The sequence below is a fragment of the Sceloporus occidentalis genome, unplaced genomic scaffold, assembly GCF_023333645.1.
Source record: "Sceloporus occidentalis isolate IW3139 unplaced genomic scaffold, rSceOcc1.0.p SCAF_1, whole genome shotgun sequence".
Taxonomy (NCBI): domain Eukaryota; kingdom Metazoa; phylum Chordata; class Lepidosauria; order Squamata; family Phrynosomatidae; genus Sceloporus; species Sceloporus occidentalis.
The window spans coordinates 242,659,015-242,682,793 of NW_028316981.1; the positions used below are offsets into that span (position 1 = coordinate 242,659,015).

General features: G+C 39.4%; 1 protein-coding gene across 1 annotated transcript in view; it reads right to left on the minus strand.

The window, feature by feature from the left end:
• The window catches only part of LOC149323688 (contactin-associated protein-like 4), a 351,361-nt gene that overhangs the window by 250,403 nt on the left and 77,179 nt on the right, over window positions 1-23,779 (minus strand). The window contains exon 2 of the mRNA XM_089491044.1: window positions 19,804-19,914. Coding sequence (XP_089347170.1) covers window positions 19,804-19,914 — 111 coding nt within the window. The remainder of the gene's footprint in view (window positions 1-19,803; window positions 19,915-23,779) is intronic.

A 23,779-nucleotide genomic window follows, 5' to 3' on the forward strand; every position in this document is an offset into this window, starting at 1 on the left:
TTATCTTTTTTTAAAAAATCAGTATGTGGATTTGGGAGTGAAAAAAAAAATAACACCCCAAAGTGACATGAAATATAACTGACTGAATTGGCATTAGCTGCCAGTTTGGACAAGCCCTTAGCGATGGACTTCTTAGACTATTTCATCCTCACATGCAAATAGTCGCCATAGTTTTATCCCCACTTTGGGTGTGTGTGTGTGTGTGTGTGTGTGTGAACATTTCCACACAATTTTCAACAGGTATTTCAATATTCTAAAATGTTTTGGGAAATGTGTATATTTTGTCCAATACTTGTGTAAATGAACAGTATCCAGAAACATATGTATTTTATGCAACAGTGAGGTTTTTGCACACACACACACCATTTGTCCTAACACAGAAGACACATATTTATGGAAACAGTATGTGGGGGGTGTATGCAAAAAGTTCCAGATCACAGTCAGAAACAAAAATTGGTATTTGGAAGAATTGATTTTTATTTTTTGCACAAAAACACATTTTTTTTTGGCACAGAGGAGTATTATGTTTTGCACAGAATAATTTTGCAAAATGTTTCAGTACATGTAAATACGGGGGGAGGGCGACTATGCAAAATTCCTATCTCTCTGTTTTTCCTCACATCATGTTTCTCTAGATTCATCAAACACATTTTTTTTCAGTTGAGAAAGAATTTATGGCAACTAGTCTTCAGTCCTCTCCTGCTTGAGGGTCCCTCTAGGCTTCTTTATATAAAGAGTGATTTCAACATTCTGAATCTGGTAGAGTTTTCTGTCGCCTCCCCTTGTGGGGGGGGGGGACCCTGGAATTGCATTATGTATTTTGTTCTGTGTCAATACAACTTAGGTTTTTTCTTTCTTTCTCTACACTATTGCTAGGAACCATATACTATGTGATTCTGATTACACAGTGCCATTCCCAGTGCTAGTAAATATATATATCAAAACCACATAGTATGTGGTTCAAAGCAACAGTGTACAGTCTTTCCTATTTTTTAAACATTCCCAATTTTTAAGCTTTGAAAGAAGCCTCAAGTATGTAGAAGCAACCCAAGGCTTCTTTCAAAGCTTAAAAACTGGGAATGTTTTAAAAATGGGAAAGACCACCTAGATGCCTCATAAAAATTTTCCCACATACCCAAAAGCATTGTGAACCCTATAAAGATTGAAACAATTCTTGTCACACTGTCAGTGGAGGACATGCTCTCAAGTCCACCTTGTAAAAAAAATAATAATGTCAGTACCATTTGTTATTGATGCTGTTGAGCCTTCAAATCAATTTTGTCTTAGGGTGACCCTAAAGTGACCCTATCATGGGATTTTATTGGCAAGATTCATTCAGAAGAGGTTTGCCATTGCCTTCCCCTGAGGCTGAGAGAATGTGTCTTGCCCAATGTCACCCAGTGGATTCCAATACCAACCCTGCTTTAAATTTTAATGGTGTTTCTGCTGCATGTTTAGGCACCAGATAAAGGTCTAATAAGTTTTAGCTTTTTCTCTTCCTAGCAGCTGCTATGTTTATTCCCTTGTCTCCACTCAATGTTTTCCTCATATTTTTCTTGAAGCCAGAGCCTAAAACCTAGAGTGATTCTCTCTTCCGTAAGTAACCACCTCATTTCAATTGACACTATTCATTCTGAAAGTTCTGATGCATGCAGTTCTATCTTTATTGTCATGGCATTCCTAGATTTCCCTCAAGTTGCCTGAAGTCAAGGCAAAGCTGTGGCAGTGCTTGGCCATAGTTAGAAGATTTTGGCTGTTGGCATACTGTGAGCATAGGAGTTGCCTAAACTTTTCATTTCCTCACAGATTATGCAATTCCATTAAGGATCTGAACTAAGTCTATGTGACAACTTGAAAAGAGTAATAATACATTAAGTCCATGGCAAGCCTGACTGTTCAATATCAGTGTGGAGATAATACCATGTGCAAAATGAGCTCCCTTATCGCCTGCAAGGCATTTTCAGTCTGTGAATATATGGGGGCAGGACTCTGAGGTAACTTTGTGCAATTTTCATACATGCTCAGCTTGAGGTCTCTTTATGTAGAAATTAACCACTGGTCAAATCATTGCAAACATGCTTCATGTAACTAAAATGCATGATGAAATTTTGAACTCTGATAATTCTAGGGAGATTATTTGTTATTGCAATGTGCCTTCAAGTCAACTCCAGCTTGTGGTGATCTTTCCATAGGGTTATTCTTGGCAAGATTTCTTCAGATCAGATTTTCCACTGCCTTCCTCTAAAGCTGAGAGAGTGTGATTTTCCCAAGGTCACCCAGTACTTTCTATGGCTGAGGGGGAATTTGAACCCTGCTCTCTTTCAGTCCTACTCCAACACTCAAACCACCACACCACACTGGCTCCATTAGGAACATTTTACAATTGCCTGTATATTGTTAGAAATAGAAAACATGCAATTCTGCAGAATATAAGCTTTCTTATATAATTGTACTGACATGCTTTGTGGGCTCACACCCTTTTTAAAGACTTTATTTTCTTTAGATGATTCTCAAATAAGGTAACTTTTAAACCTGCATAGCAGCAGGGAGCAAGTGGAAAACCTACTGTTAAATTAATATATTTCTCTGATTTGCCTTTTGCATTTGGGGCATGAGTAGTGAAATTTTTCAAAATTGCCATTACCACAACTAAATTTCAACATGGGCCATAAATTTCCCTTCAAACCCACAGGAACTGCAACTTCATTGGATGCCTCATGGATCAGAATTCATGGATTCTCGTTGATATAGTATTACAGTGGTATTAATAAAGAAACCCTTCTGGCTGAGAAAAGGCATTAAAGTAAGCAGTCCAAGAGTTGAGAAATTGGATAAATAGAATGTACTTTTAGGCAGCCAATTTTAAATTGCCAGTGGCAGTAATATGAATCTCGTCAGAGTCACTGTATTGATAGATCATGCTAAAAGCATAATAGAAAATGCAATTGAGCTAGACTAATGTAAGATCACTACTGGCAAACACCATCAAAACTGTCTTGATTTCCGTAACCAACAAGGCAGCTATTTTGAGGGGTTAAATTTTCAATACACATAACATCCCCATAAAGATAATGAGAATGGACTTTTTATTTCACAGACATTTCAACAAGTGGTGATGAAAGCTAGAATTTAAACAATGTTACTTTTCTTACAGAAAAGTTCACTAGTTTTCCACCTCCATCCCAAAATTGTTTCTTTTTTGTCCAGAAAGCATGATATAATCATGCTGTGTGGTATTTCTGATTTCATGAAATAGCATTATGTTTATGAAATTGTCCAACTTCAAAGGCCAATTGAGAATTTTAAAGGTCTTTAGCTGTATTATGTAGCCTCTAGTTTATTGCAGCTGTTATGTAACAACTGAAATGGTAAGCAGCCCACATTTAACTATGTTAGATGTGAAAATCGTTCACATGTGCATATTGAAATCCTTTTTCAGAGATCATTATAGCCTCTTTTCTTAATGACATATTATATTGGACAGTACTCAGCAAGAGTGAAATTGTGAATCACACTGTATGTAAAAGAAAAGTCAGAGCATTTACTACATATTCAAGTTTCTGCAGCTGTCTACCATTACTTTGCTACATATACCTGTTACAAAGGAAAGGAAAAGTGAAGTTCTTCAGCAGAAATTTCATTGACTGAAGACTTGGCCCTCCTATTCCAGTGAAGGTAACACCTGTCTCAGGTGACAGAGTGATTCATGGCTTCTACTAGAAGGGCTCCTGCTGCTACATTAAAACAAGCAAACAACAACAAAAAAACCAGTGCTCTCCAAAACAGAGGAGTTTATCACATTCATCTTAGAACGGCCCTTTAGCGTTCTTAAAGGGACCGTTCTCGGGACAGGAGGCGATGGGGAACGCTGTATATCGCATAGTGAGAACGCTGCCACCACCGCCGAGCATTCCCCTTCTGTTCTGGGAGCGTTCCCCAGGGTCGATTTTCAGGAATGCTTTCTCAAGCGTTCTCAAAAATCGGCCCTCTAGAACACTTTCAGAATGGAAGGGGAACAGAAGGGGAACGCTCGGCAGGGGTGGTGGTGGCGGCGTTCTCACTGTGCGATATACAGCGTTCCCTGCTGCCTCCTGTCCCCAGAACGGTCCCTTTAAGAACGTTCAGGGGCCGTTCTAAGCTGAATGCGATAAACTCCAGAGTCTAACTGGCTCTGGAATAACCAAACAGTTCCTACTGTGGAAAATCCACAGCATACAAGTAGCTGTCACACAGCTCTTCAGATCCACAAACCCTCAAATGCCTACCACTGAGAGATCTTTGGACCTTGGGATTGTAGGCAGGGAGCCATGGAAGGCTGTCTGTGGTGCAATAACTTGGCTACTCTCTCAAGAGTACCCATAATGTCTGGCTCCATGGAGGAACTTTGTGGAAGATATGTGGGCCTGGCTAGCCCTATGAAGAACAGTGTTGGCCACTACAGTCAGCCAGCGGTGCCTTTTATGGAAGCCAGAGGTCAGTCAAATGGGGTTAGCCACAAAAATTCTTCTTTTGTCTCAACTGTCAGGAACTCTTGGGATAACTAGTTGTTTAAAAATATATATATTGATGATGCTATTGTTGTCAAAACCAACAGCTGTTCCAGACAAATTTCTGTCTCAACCAGTAATGAAATGGCATGCTTTGAAAATTTGAAAGGAAAAACAACAACAAATATATCAACTACCTTAGTTAAGAATCATACAATGCCCACATATTCTTGAACTGTTTTTCATGACTGATTCAACTGGGTGGAATCTGGACTGCTTGTACATGGTCAAGAAATTGGTCAAATGTCTTCATATGTGGCCATATCAGCTTTCAGCCCATCATGGGATCAGTTACTTTGTCAACATTCTGACAAAGGTTACACCTTCAAAGGAACTGCCATAAAGCTGCTTAGCGCTTGGAGATAACAGATAAAATCAATGCATGAGAAACACAATGCTGGTCACTGTGACAGGCAACAGAATTAAAAATGGAAAGATCAAGATCTTCCACATTATTTCCCAGTGGAAGAGGCAGTTGCATGCTTCAAGAAACAATTAGATATTTGAAAGGTTTTATGTAGTCATTAGAGCCTATTCTTTCTATGGAAGAAAACCCTTCTGTCTCTGTGAAAAGCTCCCCCAGCTTTTGAATATAAAACAATCCTTCATTCCAGAATAGGCAAGTCAATCATTTTAAGAAGTATAGTAAACAGTGCAGTGAGATGTGAAATGTAGAGCTTTATTATGCCATTTCTTGGTCCTTCCTAAATTGCTCTTACAAGTTTGTACTTTTGAGTCTGCACACTTTTTCAAGGTCAAATTTGCAAAACCTCAATGATATTGATGCAAAATAAACCACTAAGAAGCCTTAGATGTATCACAACAACCAGAACTAGGAATTTGTGAACTTGGCCCCACTAGAGACTATTTCCTTGAGGCTCAATATCAGTGGCAACCAGAAGCTGCAGCAGCTGCTGCTTGATAATGAGGCAGTTCAATAAATCATCACAGGGTTGATTAGTCAACTGGTATGAAGACATGGAAAGGAAGCAGGTTAGAACTTAAACTTTATTATTAAAAGTTCAGTGTTCATAGCCTCAAAACAGGCAAAAAGAAAGATGTCAAGACAGGCAAATAGAAACAGTTACAATTTCAGTGTCTAATTGTGGAAAAGTCTGAGTACTCTCATGGAGAACCGTAACACTTTTTCTGAGAAATTCAACCGGGATAGCTTCTGTACACATCTCTCTCTCTCTCTCTCTTTTTTGCTATTGTTGCTGTTTGTGTTTGTTTGCATCACATAGGACCTTGTCTAAGAAGTCTTTGTTATGGAAAAGGTTGGATAAACAAGAAACCCATAGAAACTAAGCATACAGATTCTTGTGGTAGCATACTACCTGGTTTAATTATAACTGGAGTTCCTGACCTAAATTGATGTAGCCTAATGGAGTTAAGAAGAGATGCCCTTCATCAGTATGTGAAGTATGGGGATCCAAACACATCTAGTTCTCATGTTAGTCAAAAGGCTCACGGGAGTAAATTAAATTCCTTAGTGTGAAATGTTGGTTGAAAATATGGTTCAGTTCTGAAACCTCTTCAGCTCAAGATATATGTGGGACCGCAGTTCCTTGTCATTAAAGGTTAGAAAGGATACCTCTTAGTCATGTGTGGGCCCACATTTATGGAACTGCACTTCCTAATAGCCCACCTGCTTTGATTTGTAAGGAAGTAATATCTTGTAGGGAACAATGGAGATTTTAGAGCTCTAGATATTAAGCATAGTGTCACTGACTATTCTTCAGAAGCATCAATTTCTCTGGTTATTCTGAAGTACTCCTTAAGGCTCAAACAAAAATCCCCCATTAGAATATCTGACAGGAAGAGGGAAAGGAAGGCAGAGCTCTGATTTCTTACTACTTCCAGAGTCAGATGACACCAAAAGTTCAATCTCAAACCACTTTCAGATTTGCTATCCTCCTTCAGTTTGGATAATTTGGATAATATAAGGAATTAAAATCAAGCATCACAAATGTCTCTGTTTGCATTTGTGCAGTTTAAAGAGCAAGCTTTCAATTCTTTCCAATTTCCTCTGTACTACCAAAGGAATAAAAGTACTTTTATCAAAGGGACAAGCCAGCCTTCCTGGAAGTGTATAGGTCGATTGCAAATCTGCAGTGATTTCCCACTGACCATACATGGAAATGCTCCGTCTGTTTCCTGCTGTACATGGGGAATAATGTTGTTGTTGTTGTTGTTGTGTGCCTTCATAGCATTTCTGACTTATGGTGATCCTAAGGGGAAACCTATCCTGGGTTTTCTTGGCAGGGTCAAAGCCCAACCACTATTCCATGTTGGCTATCTGAGAATAGTTCATTTCATACAACAGGGTGGGGAATCAAGACCTAGAATTCTTAATGTAATTTTCCCTGGAGATAAGCTCTCATTTTTCAAAAGGAACTGACAGTTACATAAACACAGCTGTAGATTCATTAGTGTATAAACTGAAGATTTATAGTCAAGCTTTAAATGAGCTGATTTGAAAGTAAGCCTTACTGATTTCAACTGGAGTTGTTTTCAAGTAAAAAGTTATGAGTGTGAAAATAGTGTCACAACTGTGAATAAGTAGGGATCATAAATACAGGAAGCCCTCGTTTATTTGATGAGTTAGGGACTGGAGGACTGTCAAAAAGTGGAATTGGTTGAAAAGTGGAACCCAGGTTTTTTAGCTTACAATTGCATTTTGGCCACCAAAAACCATAAATAACACACTACATTATACTTCTGAATGTGTGCAAAAACTAAATAATACACTGTTATGTATACACATATGTGTACATACATGCACAAAAGCTTACTGGTACCTTTAATGTCCTGGTCTCAGTATATTACTGTATACTGCGTATATATTATATTATACTGTATACAGTATTATAAGTACAAATACTTTACAGTAATACTGAAGAAGATGTACTGTCCATTAATTGAAGGAGGTGTATGGTTTTGGGACTCAAAGTAGCAAGCAATCCCAAGCAATCCATTCTGCCACTGACTGGAGTACAAGTGGATGATGTCATGGTCAAGGCAGGAGAAGTTATAGTTAAGCATACTTTGGCCTGATATATACGGGTGCTTTGTGGTGTGGTGGCAGCGATTCTAGGGCTCGGGAGCACACAGCAACCGCATGCTCCCAATCCCTAGTACATGCAGGCGGCACCAATTTGGGGCGTATTGATGACGCGTGGTTGCTGCGGCAACACTGCGCAGCAAGGAGGGGCAGCTCCAACTCCCCTTTTCGAGGCAGTCTGTCAAGCCCCTTAGATAAGTAGCACATGCTAGCTAATTGTTTTTTGTACAGAAAATGCTGTTGCTTGCACAGAAATAATGTTATTTTCTTCACAGAAAATGCTGTTTTCTGAGAAAAATAATAATCCATGTATAAATTTTGCACAGAACTGTGAAGTCTCTCAGCAGTCCATCTCTCAAGAGGTTTTCCATCTCTCAAGAAATAAATTTTTTACTTAGCTGTGTGCTGGTTTTTCTTTTCTTTTCTTTTTGGGGGTCTACTGTATTTTCATTTTCCCCCCTATTCCTTCTTTACTGCACCTCTTTTACAGTCCCTTTTACAACACTTTGCTGGCTCTTTTGCTATCAGATATTATTCAGTAGAGCAGTTCTACCAGAAGTTTGTACTCCTGGCAGAAAAAATTCTGCTAGAAAAGAGCATCTGTTGGCAGAAGGAGATTTCTTCCAACAACAGAGGCTTGTACCAAAGCCTAGCCACCCACAGCTGGCTCATTTTTGAGTTAGGATTGCCCTGTAAGGTTAATTTTAAATGGTACACAGAATTCTTGTAAACTTGCAACACAAAGCATGAAAGCCATCTTATTTCAACCAATGTTGTTTTCAAAGACTGAAGAATTACTCTCCACTCTTTATCTCCACAATTGCAATTTAAATGGAGAGGAAGAACTGCCTTTCTGTCAAGCAGAGACCACTTCACAGAAATAGTGTAGCACTATTTTGAAATCCACATTCCTCTAATTATTAGTTTGAAGTATTTTCCAACAGACTTTGTATTTCTAGGGAAAAACACAACTTATATAACTAGAAAAGTCTTACACTTTTGAATTTCACATACATTAGATATTCTTTCAACAAACCTGGAGGTGCTCTGAAGAATTAATTAAACAGAAAACTGAAACCATAAATACCTTTCCTAGACAGAATCTAACAAAATAGTCCACAGCTGTATAAGAAAGCATCCATTACAATGTTTTTCAACAGATCAATAAGCAGGTATAGGTTTGAGTAAACAACAAGGCAAAGGCAAAACACTCTCCTTAAAATCTCAGTGGGTCATGGACCGCTTTTGAATATATCACTAAGCGTGCGTGCGTGCGTGTGTGTGCGTGTGTGTGTCTCAACTGGTGACAATACTGATGGGAAAAGGAGTAGGAATGAGAGATTTTGGCCTTTTTTTTTTTTTTTGGCTTTACAAAAAGTCATACATTTCATCATAAATTTGGGAGAAAGACATTGGCCAGAATTGTAATAGGGACATCCACACACATAAGTTGTCCTTACCCATGTGGATGACCTTTTGGGGCACTGCAGGGGTGGACATACCCTTACTTCCACCAATGTACCCAGTGCCTCCCCCATACACACATACTAAAAAAAACCTTGAAGCTGTCCTGCATAGTCATTCCATACTTATCAGTGAGCAGACAGACTGAGAGGTGTGTGGCTATGGTAACATAGCCAGATGTAAAAGGATGACTTTGGTGCTGAGGGTCACCAGGGTCTTCCTGAAGTCTCAGCATTGCTATGAAGATTCCATATTTGACTATGGCAGTAGTTCTCAATTTTTTTTTATCCCTGAGACCCACTTTACATCTACATGTGGATGTCACCTCTGCTCAATGTAATCTACGAATAAAAATATTTTTGTTTAGTGTGTGTATTTTCTTTGATACATTAATGTATATTCCTATTTTAACATTTTATAAGGAAATAACATAGTTTAAATTTTTAAAAAAATTATTTAAACTAATTCAATACCTAACTCAACACATGTGTGAATTTTACACATATTGACTCTTGCACAGCCATACTCGCTTGCACCAGATATGTACACATTCAGTTATGCTCTTTCATTTTTTTCTTTCACTCATGTACATGCTAATTTACTCTCTTTCTCATTCATACAAAAACATTCATTCTCTTGTCTTGTGTATAGGTGAGTATACACAAGTGCACATGAAAGTATGTAAAAAAAAGAGATGAAGAGTATGACAGAAGTGGAGAAGGAGAGATCAGGACCTCCATGTTTCACATCTCTCTTCTGCAGCTCTTGCATACACACCCCTGGAGTTCCCAGGTCTGTAGGGATATAGCCAGATACAGTCAGCCCCCGGTATCTGCTGGGATTTGGTTCCAGCACTCCCCATGGATAACACAATCTGTGGATACTCAAGTCCTATTAAATACAATGACCTAGTGTCCTGGATTGCATCCAGCACACACACTAACAAACACTGATAAAAATGGCTCAGCAAGAAAGGAGGTGGGAGACAGTCTACAGGCCTTTCTATTAGTCCTAGAGAAGCAAGTCACAAACACAGCCAAGGTCAGGATGCCAGAGTTCATGGAAGTCAGTTCAGTCCAAGGTCAGGGCAGCCAGAAGGTAACAAGAGTCCAGTTCATTCCAAAGTCAAAGGTCCAAGGCAAACAAGGGTTCAAGGAAACAAGAAGCCAGTGCTGACAGCAATCACCAAGAAGGATACTGCAATAATTACTGGCAAAGGGTCAGCGTTCTGTAGCTGTTTAAATACAGGACGCCCTCCCTTGTGCCAGCTGTGGCTTATCAATGGCTTGCTTCTCTGCAAGCCTCCTGGATTGATGCACGCAAGCACTCTCACCTCTCTGCTGCCTAAAGGAAGCAACTTCCAGGCTTGGTTCTTCCCCAGAGTCACCACTAGGTTGCTGAGCCTCAGGAGGAATCCTTACAGTGCTAGGACCTGGCTGAGCTTCATCCCCTGGGGCTGGGAGATCAGGGCTGGGGTCTGGCAGGGCAGGATTAGGACCCAGTATAGCCTCCATTTCCTCTTGCACTTGAGGTGCCACGGCCTCCTCCTCGTCCTGCTCTTGGCTAGCCATAACACCTAGTAGAATAGTGTCCCTTATATAAAATGGCAAAATCAATGCTTGAATCTGTGGCTTAAAAAAATCTGATCCTGCCCATGTGTGGCCATTTAAGGGGCTTTTCAGAAAGTCCAGGAGACAAATAACAGCATATATCCACATATGGATGAATATAGTATACTGGTGGGATTAGGCCTGAGGCCAAAGAGATTTTGCAAAGCTGAATAAAAAAGAGAGCAAAACTGAATGATTCACCCATCCGGACAGAGGACGTTGAGTTTGTTGCTCTTAAAAGTCTGGCTTTGAATTCATGTTCATTCAACCATATCTCTGGTGCTAAATTAAGATTACCAGCTCCTCTTTTTGTTCACCCCCCAGGAGACTCTTTTTAAATACCTACATGAAGGTATAACATGGTTCTCCCATTCATATTGGAATAGCTAAAAACATCTGGAGCTATAGGGCAAAATGAAAAGGGAGAGGGTTACTGAATACATACATAGCACAAAAAGGACCTTGGTTACCAGTTGATTTTATCATTCAAAAAATGTTGTCACAATTCTATACTTCCAAATTCTGAGAAGGCTAGATCAAAGTTCTGTTATCTGATTATGCATTGGTCAAATTCGTTTCTTGTGTAATTACGCTCTAAAGGTGGATCTACACTGGCCAGAATGCTTCCGGTTGCTCCCAGAATATTCTTGAAGCTGCTTTGAATCTCTCTTGTTATCTGTGCATTCTGGAGTGACACTGGGTGGCTGTTTACCCACTGTGCCAGCAGATGCCACTTCCACTGGCAGTGTTGCTCTGGAATGCATAGGTAACAAGGGGAATTTGAGTCACTCCACTGCCCAGTATTGATCACATGGCTGGGCACCTTGTGGTGACCTCAGAGGGAACAACCTGTGCCAGCAGACTGCACAGCAGGATACAGTGTAAGCAGCTGCCCAGCATTGCTCTGGATTTTCCTAGAAAATCTGGAGCAAAAGATGGTTTAAATCAAGGATTGTCCAGATCCAATCTGGAACTTGCCTCACATCATGTCTGCACAAGATGGCATGAGACTGAGGGGAAAATGGTGTAAATATCCTGTGTAGACATGCCCTAAGAATCCTAAAAAGGCTGTTCAAAACTCATTGGAATCCTACAAGCACCTTCTTAAAATCACTTTCTCACATCCTCAAAATCTAATCTGTCACTTCATACTTTAGTCTTTCCTTTCAAAGTCCAGGCAAATGATTGTAGTGTTGCCATGGATTCAGTAAGCATACACAGTTACTACTGATAGGCTGACTGAACAGTAACTGAATGCACTGATTGATAGGCTGACACACTGAGTAGCATGACACAGAAATGCAACAGATACAATGGTCACATATTCCTATACTAGGCTGCTGGTAGGTCAGCTAGGTCAGCTAGAACCTGAACAGAGAGGGAGAATAATTACGTTTACAAGTTTTTTTTTTTAAAAAAAAACATATTTATTGAGTATATGCACAAATCTTGATGGGGCAAAATAAGCATTTTTCTATATTTGGCAAAGTTCACCCATCAATTGGTATACATTTTTTTACAGTATTTTTTTTTTAGCTTGCATATTCTGAGTATGATTTGATAGAGGTTGAGTACTTTTAATAAGTGGTTCATACTGAGAACCAAATGAGATGTAACACAAGAAATCTGTGATTAAGGTCTCCCATGGTTTTTTTTTAAGTGTTAACAACAACCAGAGGGGGACTCAATTCAGACTTGAACCGTGGCTCTGGGGAGGGGAGAGATAAACAGTTAAACACTCACTCAAAACTCCAATTAGCCCTGCCAGGCTAAAAACGCAGATACCAAATGAGTATCCAAATATTTTGCCCTATGGGATAAATAACAGCTGGGACGATTTTAATTGATAGAATGGCATACAGGGAAAGTGCTGACCCTCCACAGGTGTGACAATTTCAATTAGTTATTGTGATACAAACTAACTTGATCCATCACTCCTGGACTGATGTGCAATTTGGAACTTAGTTATCCACAATTCTTTGCATTTCCCAAATATTCTGAAAGAATTGTTGGCTCAGATGTACATAAAAAGATATTTTGAAATCTGTACTTTGAAAGATAATATGTTTAGAAATGCCTGCTTTCAAAAGTATGAATTATTAAATGAACCTTAGTATACTGGCCGGCCTGCCTTTTAATAGAAGAGATTTAAACACATGTAACAGCAACATGGACCAGGAATTGATTGATTCACCTATCACTAGTCTCAGTCTGAATTATCCTATTGCACTGACAATAAAAAATACACTCGCCTGATTGATCCTAAGTTACAGACCTCCTCCAACCACTCTCATTAATATTCCTATAGCTCTGTTATATATTGTTGATATTTTTATCTCTTCCATCCCATTAATGACTCTTTTTTTTATAGAAAGGAGGATGTGAAATCAGACATGTCCACAACTACAAAAATATCATAGAGCCTGTACAGACTGGCCATTAAGACTGGCCTAGGGGTGGAGATGGGGCATGACACAAGCCCAACTCTATCCCAATGGTGATGTGATACTGCATGCCACACCACATGGCATGTGGCATCACGGTGGTTCTCTGGCACTGTGTCTAGATGACACAGTGCCAAGGAAGCACCATGGCTATTTCACCCTTTCCGAGGCGCAGAAAGGAGCTGCTTTTCATGGCTCCTTTTTGTGACGTGGAAAAACCAGATCAGAACTGGGACGTGCGGTTGCCACAGCCTTGATCTGCCTAACATGGAGGGTGCTGCATTCCGCCCCTTCAGCGGCAGTCTCTACAGCCCCATAGTGCTATTAAAGCTAATTCATAAAGGTCCGCCATTTTATACTACTTATCTTACTCTCTTCCTCTTTGGGGTGAACCAATACCTTCTAAAACTACTGAGATTATTGCATGGAGAAATACCCCCAACATAGATGTGGGATTGAAAATTCAAAAACAGGTGTTATCACAAATGCCGGTGGCTGGGCGAGTACAACCCAGATGCAGCCTGGATCCCAGCCGCACTTATCCCACAGCTTTTCAAAAACCAGAACTTGCTGTTTTTGAAATCCTGCTAGATAAGCATGACTGAGGTCTGGGCTGCATCTGGGTTACACTTGCCCAGCTACCGGTGCATGTGATAACGCTCTGTTTTCAGTTTTCAATCCTGTATCTATAACGGGAGTATTTCTCCATGTAATAACCTCCAGCGTCAAGAAGCTGTAGCACTATTTTGTTTTTGTTTTGTTTTTTTAAAAAAACTCTTCATACTTAAAAGAAATGAACTATAATTATATTTGAAAACATGGCACAATATAATGCAATAGGCAGTACTATAGTTGACCCATCTATTATTAACTGGTGGGTGTGGGTGTGCGCGCGCATGCACAAATATATTACAGTTTTGTTTTTCTCTTCTCTCCCTGTGATCTACTTTTCCTCCAACTTCCTTTCAAGACCAAGTGCTACTTGAACCTGTTTTTCCATTACAACCCACATAAGATATTTCAGCTAACAACTGGCTTGCTGAAAACTGAATTCGTTTGCCCTAAATACACATTAATGATCTCAGTTTAAAAATTAAATCTGAATGGTGGGCAGAGAACTTTTGTTTTTTACACTGTCAAGAGACCAATTAAATACATCTCTAAATTGCTGAGTGACTGAGATTTGATACACTGTGTTTTTTCTTCAACTTTCCCTCTCTCCCAACTCATTATTTATTCTCTTGTCTGAACTAATTTATAACTAGGTGGTTTTCCTTGAGCTTTTGCAAAAATGTAACAAAGCAAGATATATATTTTATGCACAACAGGTCCTGTAACTAAATTCTGAACAAATATCAGTCAGCAAATGGACATAAATAAAGGGCTTCTGTAGGAATATTTTTTTTTCAGTTGTTTGCAGTACTGCTGGCCAAAGATTCTCGCCCTAGTGAAGGGTTGGCCATCTAATAATATTTACTCAGAAATTATGAATTCACACCACTTGTTCAAAAGTGATTATTCTAAATCGTACCTGCACTGAGCAGGAAATATAGGCCTAAGCTCTGTTGTTAGTACTGACTAAACTAATTGAGTTATGGGATTTAGCTACATGTTGACGTACCATTTCTTCATATGTACAAACTTATTTGTGTGAGATACAGAGGCCATGAAGAAGAATTTCCCCACAGAAAATAATATTTCTAAAGTAAAGTATTCTGTATTGAATAAGTCTCCAGACCATTTCAAAAAGACAAACAAACCAGGAATCAGCAAAAATAGTAATATACCAGAAGTTACGTATAATTAAAACAAACTAAAACATATGATCTTTAAAAGGCCACTCAAGCCCTCTTTGAGGGGGAAAAAAACCCCTACGCTGAACCTTTTTCTGCTGCCTGCTTCCTCAGGGTAGCAAAAAGGGTGATCCTACCAGTCACAAAGGGATTAACCCCTTTCCAACAAGAAAGTTAGTTTGCTCTCATTATCAATATTTCTATGCAGAAGTACAATTTTCTGTGCAGAAAAACGCTGTTTCCAGTGCAGAAAATGCATTCAATTTTAGATGAGTTTAGATGAGCTTCCTTGCTGTTTCTGTAGTCTGAAACAATATTTACCAGCCAAATCAGGTATATTTTCAGACCCACAAAACATCATTTTGGACATTTCCCCCTTGAAAAGTGTAGTTCTAGGGGAAGAGGGAGGCAAAGGCCACACCAGGTTCTGAAAGGCAGTCTGTGAGTCACATCACTCCCATTCTGACCTAGCCCCAAATTTTTCTGCTTTTTATAAAGTGTTTCCTCTCTTTTCCTTCCACAAATGTTGCCAAATTGCTTAAATAGCATTACCAAATTGAATGGAATACCAAGAATCCATTCTGTAATCAGAAAAGAGAAAGGGTTAACTGTAAATCGTCAAGCTTCTATTTATTTATTTATTGAATTTATATCCTGCCTTGCTCCCAAGATGGAATTCAAGGTGGCTTACAATATTTTTAAAAAGATTAAGCTAGAACATTAATTTACAAAAGTTAAAAAGAAACAACATTATTTTAAAAAATAGCTAAACACAGTTAAAAGATAAAGATTAAAAGGTGGTGGGACTGAGAGAACGCCTCCTCTGCCAGTTTTAATGTGCACACTGGCTTGTATAAAGAGACCAAGCCTGAAACACATGGGGCAAATGACACAGATTCCAGCCACATTTGGGGTATAGTGTTGAGGTGACAAACACTCTGAACATGGTCGGAAGCCACAACGATGCCACATCATCCAGGAAGAACCAGGCCAAGAAGGAGTCGATAGGATCTGCTCCTTCCAGCAGCCTGGTTCAGGGCTGTAGCATTGGCCCAGATTGGGGCCAGGCATGTGCAGTTGCCATGGCCCCAGCACAATTGGCCGGGGAAAGTCGCGCACCACTCGTTCATACCCATCTGTTTTATGTCAATATCTTTCAAATAGTCTAGTTCCAAGCTATTTAGGGCTTTAAAGACCAAAATCACCACTCTGATTTCTGCCTGGGAACAGCCAACTGAATTGTTTTAGCCAGAATGTGTAAGTGGGGGGCACATGATCCCTGTACCTAAGCCCAATCAATAGTCTGGCCATGCATTTTGGACCTGCTTAAGTTTCCAAACAATTGCCAAAGGCAGCCCCACATAAAGCTTGTTACAGTAGTCTAAACATAATATTTAAAAAGGGATGCATCATCATAGCCAGACTCGATTTCTGAAGGAATGGGAACAGCTGGTGCACTAGTTTAAACTGTATAAATGCACTCCTGACCCCAAGCCAAAACTTGCACATTCAGGATTGGATCCAAGCACAGAAGAATACCCAAGCTTGAAACCACATCCTCTTTTAGAAAAAAATGGAAACCTGCTTGCTACAGTGAGCCATTCACTACTCCTCTTAGCCAGTCTATCAGTTCCACCTTGAGTTGTATTCAACAGCCAGGAAGCACATGGAACTAGAATGCACATGGTGGCTCTCATCCCTACAAAGACCAAGTCCACATCCTCGGTTTGCATAAACTGAAACATATTCAATAACACGGTGCAAGCAGTGGCCAAGGTTACATCCACTAGATTTTTATTAACTATAGCATTCAAGTCAGACCACATCTGAGCAATTTTATCCACAAAGTGCTGTGCAAACTCTTCACAGTGGGCTACTGAATGGTTTATATGCTGCTCTCATGAGGCAGACTGTAAAAGGATCATGATTACTTGCGACAACTCCAGTGGATGACATTGTGCAGATGCAATAGTGACAGTGAAGAAGAATTTCACCACTATCATTACTGCCACACCATAGGTTTTCTAAAGAGCTTTAGCTTGTGTTTGGTCAGGCCCATTCCTAGTGTTCTGCCATCATTGCTCTAGTCTCCATTGCACTTATTTCATCACTGCCAGCTCCCTAGTGAATCAGGGCTTGCCTTCTCCACTCTATGGGAGGAGACACTTACAAGCAACTGTGTCCACCACACTGATCATTTAGTATTGCAGGGATCAGACAAAGCTTTGACAAGATCACCTGCCAAAGGAACAAAAAACTCCTGAAGAGCAATCCAATGCATCCAAATCCATAATCCTCTTGGGCTGAACAATATTGATCTGCCTCCACCTCTGCAGAGGCTCTGAGTTCCAGAGAGTCTAAACCCATCAAGACAGTGATATGTCCATGACAACAGAACTATAGAAAGTTACTCCACACTCAGATTATATCATACCATCTAGAACAGAAAACTAGGTCCATAATGTGTCGCACAGCGTGAGTGGCCCCAGATACTACTTAGGACAGACCCATGGTTGTAGTGGAAAATATGTAATCCAGAACTGATCCTGACAGAACGGTCTGTTCATGGATGTCAAAACTCCTCAGCACAATGAGCCATGAGGACTCTGACACTACCAATGAGACCAACTCAACCAGCTTAGGAAAGGAGATTGTTGGGTAGAAAGATGGGCAATGCACCAACAGAATCCCTCTTCTGTCCTGGCCACCCACCTTCAAATATACTCACTCAAACCCAGCAGGTTGTGTTACGGGACACCTGGTAAGGGTGAGGGAGATGGAATTCCAATAGACTACTGAAACTCCATCTGCCCACCACCTGGCTTTGTGGGCTGCTCCAGAGAGAAACCAGGTCAACAAAGGTGGGAGAGATTAACACTCCCCCTCCCCAGTTCATCCAACATTCATGTATAAATATTCATTCATTCAGATTTATATATTTAATCACGTAGAGCTAAACATAGAACATAGCAATAAAATTCATTCAAAGGACATATTATACAATTAAACTTTGCAAAAATATTTAGAGAGGAGATTCATCTGAACATTTAATCATTCTAGTAATTAGGGACTGACTCTTTTTAATTCTGAATAGGCCAGGGTCATTGTCTGAAAGCATTAATATGCTGTGTTGTTGCTATTACACCTTACATTGATTCTATAGATATTAAAGGTAAAACTGTGACTTTAATTGAAACTAAAAGTTTCTGCCTCTTCCTCTTCCTCCTCATTCTATGCAAGAACATATTTTCAAAAGTTTTCTCACTGATGGGTGAGCTGACAAGAATTTTGCACATTTTTCATTTCTTTTTCATTTTCCTCCATTTGTTTTCAAAGGTTTGTTTGTGAAACATGTTTTAAAGGCATTTTTGATTTTTTAAAAACACACAAAATAGTACATGTTGTGAAAAATACATTGGTTTTGTGCAAGAAATATATTCAGGACTTTGTATTTTGTTATATTTTCCAGCATGGCAACACAGCTGCCCCTGAATATATTTGCTGGATTTGAAGATACCAAATTTAGCCACAACAGGGGGGTCATAAAGAAGAAGGAGCTAACTGAAACATAACACTTTGTGGTTTGTACCCCCAACAAAGGTAAAACTTTTTCATTTGACTATAATTGGCAAGTTGTACCTATATACTGTCTAAAAGTTTTTCCAGATGCAGCAGTACAGACTTCTTGAGAAATTCAATGTTCTCTGAATAAGAAAGGAAGAGGCCCGTAGCTTCACAAATGATAGAGGATGGATTTTACATTTTACGGTCCTCTGTCTCTCTCCCCACATGGCTAAGAAAGGTAGTGACCTCTATCTGTATTGAGATCCCTTCACACCAATTGAATTACAGCAGAAACAACATCTGGGACAAAATGTGCACCTATGACTATCATTGTCACTTAAAGAAAAGAGAACCAGCATTGCGTAGTGGTTTGAGCATTGGACTATGACTCAGGAGACCAGGGTTCAAATCCCAGCTCCTTATGGATTTGGGGGTTTGTTGTATTTTGTTTTTGTGCAAGAACATTATTATAGGCACAAAAAGCAATGGTTAAAATTCAGGATTTAGGGATCCTTATTCTCTCTATATAGTTACGATTGTGACACTATTGCCACAACTGGAACTACCCTGCTTGACCAGACATCACCCACGCAGAAAGAAGAGGGACCCTTTCTGCCCAAGATTGGAATGTGGGCAGATGATGGTTCCCTTCTCCTCCCACCAGCACCTCTTTCACACTTCCTTGTTGCAGCCTTGTTTTATGCCAAGAGGGCAGTGGAAGACTAGTAGCCAGGAGGGCAGTGGAAATGTCACCCACCCATGTCACTATTGGCAGCAGACCTGAGCCTGTTCTCTCTGCATAGCTGCTGCTGCTGGTCAGACCAGAAATTGCTGCTTAGCTAAGCAACTAAATACATAACTAAGTAGTACATGTAGTATTCCAGCCAATGTTTTTGGACAGATGAATTTTTTGCAAAATAGTCCTGAAATGCGAATGTGGATATCTCATAGCAGTTTATCATTCCTCCTACCATCACTAAACGATGTCTTGGTGCATCAAAGCATCCTTTCTCATTAAGAATATGAATTTGGATCATCCTTAGTAATATGGACCTACAAAACATTGGATAAAAGTGATACTGCAATCTCAAGTGGTAGTTTCTTTCACTGTGCTTGTCAAGATGGTGTACTGCTGGATAACAAAAAGGAATGGGTCTTTGAAAATTGTATTGTGTATTTTAATCATGAAAGAAAATAAAGTCCTGATAAATGCACACTTCCAATTTAAAATTCTAGGAGATGCATACTGTTCATTTGTCTTCATAGCTCCTTTGGCAAAACGTTCAGAAATTAAGATTTAAAAACAGAAGGACTTACCATCTCTTCGATTAAGCCTTGCAAATCCTGGGCTGTGACTACTGGACAGCTCCGATGAACTGCTGAATGATGACTGAGGCAAGGCAGACACCAGCTGATCATCACAATTATCTGTCAGAGAAAAACATCACGCTTCAGGCTCATGCACTTAAACAAGAAGATCTGCAAACTATAACTCAAACAGAGCATGGACAAACATTGGAATTGACCTTGTATATCTCTGTTCATGTCCCCCAACAGTGTTTGTCTTGGGTCTATTACAAGTACCAGTACTGAGCTGGCACTTTTTATTTGATCAATATTTCATCAGATTACCATGGTGTAATTTACTGGGCTTCACAACTATTTCTGTGCTCCTTGTTCTAACCTAACATTGAAGACAGGCTTGATAAATGGCCAGAAGCTTATGAGCTACTATTTATGGCCACAGCAATTGACATCTGCCAGTACAGTGTCAGGCTGAGTAACACTGGGCTAGGCATGGCCTGAATATACCTTAAAAATAGCCTAGGTACTAAACTAAGTGGTGGTCCCTTTTGTTCTGTTTAAATTGTCTTTTTGTTTTGTTTAAATTGCCTTTTTCTTTTTTTCTCTCATCTCTCTCTCTCTCTCTCTCTCTCTTGGTATGCATGAGCTGTAGAAGTGACATTAAATCATTATTGAACAATTATTTGTATGCAAGTCTGGGGCTTTTTACACAAAGAAGCAACAGTGGTTTCCAAAAAAAGGGGGGGGGGGAATTTAACAACAGTTCCCAATCAATGGCCCACAAGCAAGCAAATTCTAATCAATACTTTGGGTTATTAAATCCTCTTCCAGTTTGATTGCTGAACAAGACAAGCATTCTTTTTCCATTTATATTTGCAAAAATAAAAAATAAAAAGTAAATAAATAGAGAATCAATAGCTGTTCTAGTTTTAGCAAAATGAAAACAGAATCAAAGAAGAAAGAAGTAGGGAAAGAGGGAAATGTTGCCCTTATTACATGTTCTAGCATTTATTGTTTAAGTGGGAAATTATGCAAATCATCACTATTCATAGAGAAACCAAGAAATCTAGAAACATTGAGCAGGTCAAGAGGAGCAGTTTTTCGGACTGCAATCCAGGGGAGGGGAGTGATGCTGAATATTATCTTGTACCTTGAGATGTGTTCAGTGAAGTTTTTACATAATAGCACATCTGTCTTTAAAGAAGCATTAATTCTAATTCATAGAGCATCCTTTCCAATGCAGTAACATTTCAGGGAGTTAGGATACAAGAAAACAATTATCTACATACAATGAATCATGATGAGAACTATTAGTGCAAGTTCTTTCAAAATCTCTGTAGTTTCTCTTTCTTCTTGTCTGTCAAGGTTATGTTCCTATAAATCAGTTGACACCCCAAGTTCTGACATAAGGATCATATTGCCATCAGTTGTTTTGCTGTAGGGCACTCAGTCTATCAAGACATTCTTGTGTGCAAAACCTTTGGAGATATGATTGTAAGGATTGCTTATGTATTGTCCAGAATTCTGCCTTTGGCAGTGCTGAATGATGTGCAAGTCTGTTAATATTTAGCTAGAGTTAGAAACATTTATAGGCCAGATAAAATTCCTTATGTCACCTAATTTTTCCTAAATTGGTCACTGTGAGACCACGCTTCAGCAAACTGCCAACATGACCCTACAGCAGAAGAGAGTACAGACTTATTGTTCTTTTTTCTAACAAACTACCACAATATTAGATGTAGTAGAAGATGGATGCATGAGTTCAGCCTGGAAACTGAGAAATCTTTCAGTTCAGTTTTCAGTATCCAACACTTCTCATAAATTTTATGTTATTCACAGTTATTCACATGATTTCTTTGACATCAGTGAGCCAATGAATCCAATGAATTCACTCTGGGTTCTAGTCCAGACTTTAAAGGTGCTATCTGGGTTGCTGAATCTACTTGGGGAATATACTTCAGCACTTTGGGTAAGACTTTAATATTTATATAAGCAATTGCATAGTTGTTTCATACATATTATCATTTTTTAACTCTTACAACATCACTCCAGAGATAGCTAATATTATTACGCCCACTGCAGAAAGGCAAGGGCATATTGAAATTGTGGGTGCATCTACACTGTTGAAATAATGCAGTTCGACATCACTTTAAGTGCTACAGCTCCTTTAGCCCTATGGAATCCAGAGATTTGTTGTTTTGCAAGATCTTTATCCTTCTCTGCAAAAGACTGTTTCACCACACTACAAATCCTAGAATTCTGTAACATGGTGTCAAACTGCATTGTTTCTACAGTGCAGATGAGAGAGAGGCTCGGTACAGACCACCCAAAAAGGGCAGCCTGATGGCGCCTGTTTTTCCACTGGAGGGGAGCAACAGCTGCCAAACCATGAGGTTTCCTGCCAGCGGGGAAAAACTCAAAAACGGGTTCTTTTTATGTCATGGCGCCATGCGGATGCCATGTGGCGCTTATGTAACAATGGTGGCGCCCATGTATACAGGACGCCGCCATTGTTACGCCCTCATCATGTGCTAGGGTTGAGGGGCATGTGGGCACACCACCCCTAGGCAACCCTAGCACATGACAAGGGTGTCACAAAAGGCCCGTCTGTTCTGGGTCAGAGATGGTCTTCTGGCTAAGACCACCTAGTGAGTTTTATGGCAGAGGCAGTATTTAAAGCAGTCTACTTCACTGTCCTTTCCTTGTCTTTTAGCCACTATTCTATCCTAGTTGATAGCTGGGCAAGAGGAATGGAAAGTGATTAAAGGTAATTAATAGGCTGACTAGCTGATGTGTCTCCAAGCTTTCCTCTAATTCCTAAGCCTTTGTCAGATTTTATGCCTACCTTTTGGCCTCTCACCATTAATCATCAAAGATAGAAAGCCTCTTCAAAATATAAGAAGCTGTCATGATGCTGTATTCCGTGACTGAAAACAGATTATGAACTTGTGTAATACGCCCACTGAAAAGTAGAATAAAACAAATATGCACATTCTCTAGACCCATACACTCAGGTCCTCTGGAGGATATTTATTCCAGTCAGCTAGGATTAGGTTGACAATTGTCAGCCAAAAGACATTTTCGTCAGCAGTCTCTAAACTGTGGAATGACCTTCCAGAAGAGATGCAAGAGCTGAAAATGCTGCCCAAATTTTAAAAATCATTGATAATCAGTCTCGCTTCCCTCAGGCTTATCCAGGTAATTTTTAAATTGTAAATTTTAAATGATGAATTTTTAAATGTGGATTGTTTTAATATGTATGTCTCTTGTTTGTTTATTTAAATTGATGTGTGTTTTTCACTGATGTTGTATATTTGTTGGCTTGCTGTTGTTCCCTGATCCATGGAGAGAGGCAAGTAAAAAATAAATAAAATAACAACAATATTTTTTATTTATTCAAGGTGAGAGGCAGGGTACAGCATGTTAAAATACAAAACACATTAACTCACAGTTAAAATACAATACTATAAAAGCATTAAAATACAATGTGAAGTCAAAGGCTTTTACAACCAGCATCCATATGTTTTTGTGGGGTTTTCGGGCTATGTGGCCATGTTCTGGAATAGTTTATTCCTGATGTTTTGCCAGCATCTGTGGCTGGCATCTTCATTTCTATATCACCATTCTCTGAAGCTGCCACAGATGCTGGCGAAACATCAGGAATAAACTCTTCCAGAATATAGCTACATAGCCTGAAAACCTCACTAAACCCCACTAAAATACACTTATAAGAGAAAATATAAAGTTAAAAGGTCATTATTGAAAATTGACTGGTTGCTGTTGTTATGCTTCACATAGGAGAACAAGAAGATTGAACAACAATAAGTTCCTTCAATGTGTCTCAAATGAAAGTTGCACAAAGCAGATACCACTCTTATGTGGAAAATTGCTTTAAATAATAGCTACAAAAGCAGCAGTAACAACAACAGAGAAAGAATTTTTTCTTCCAATTGATGTCCTGTTTTATTTTATTTGTAGAGGATTTTTT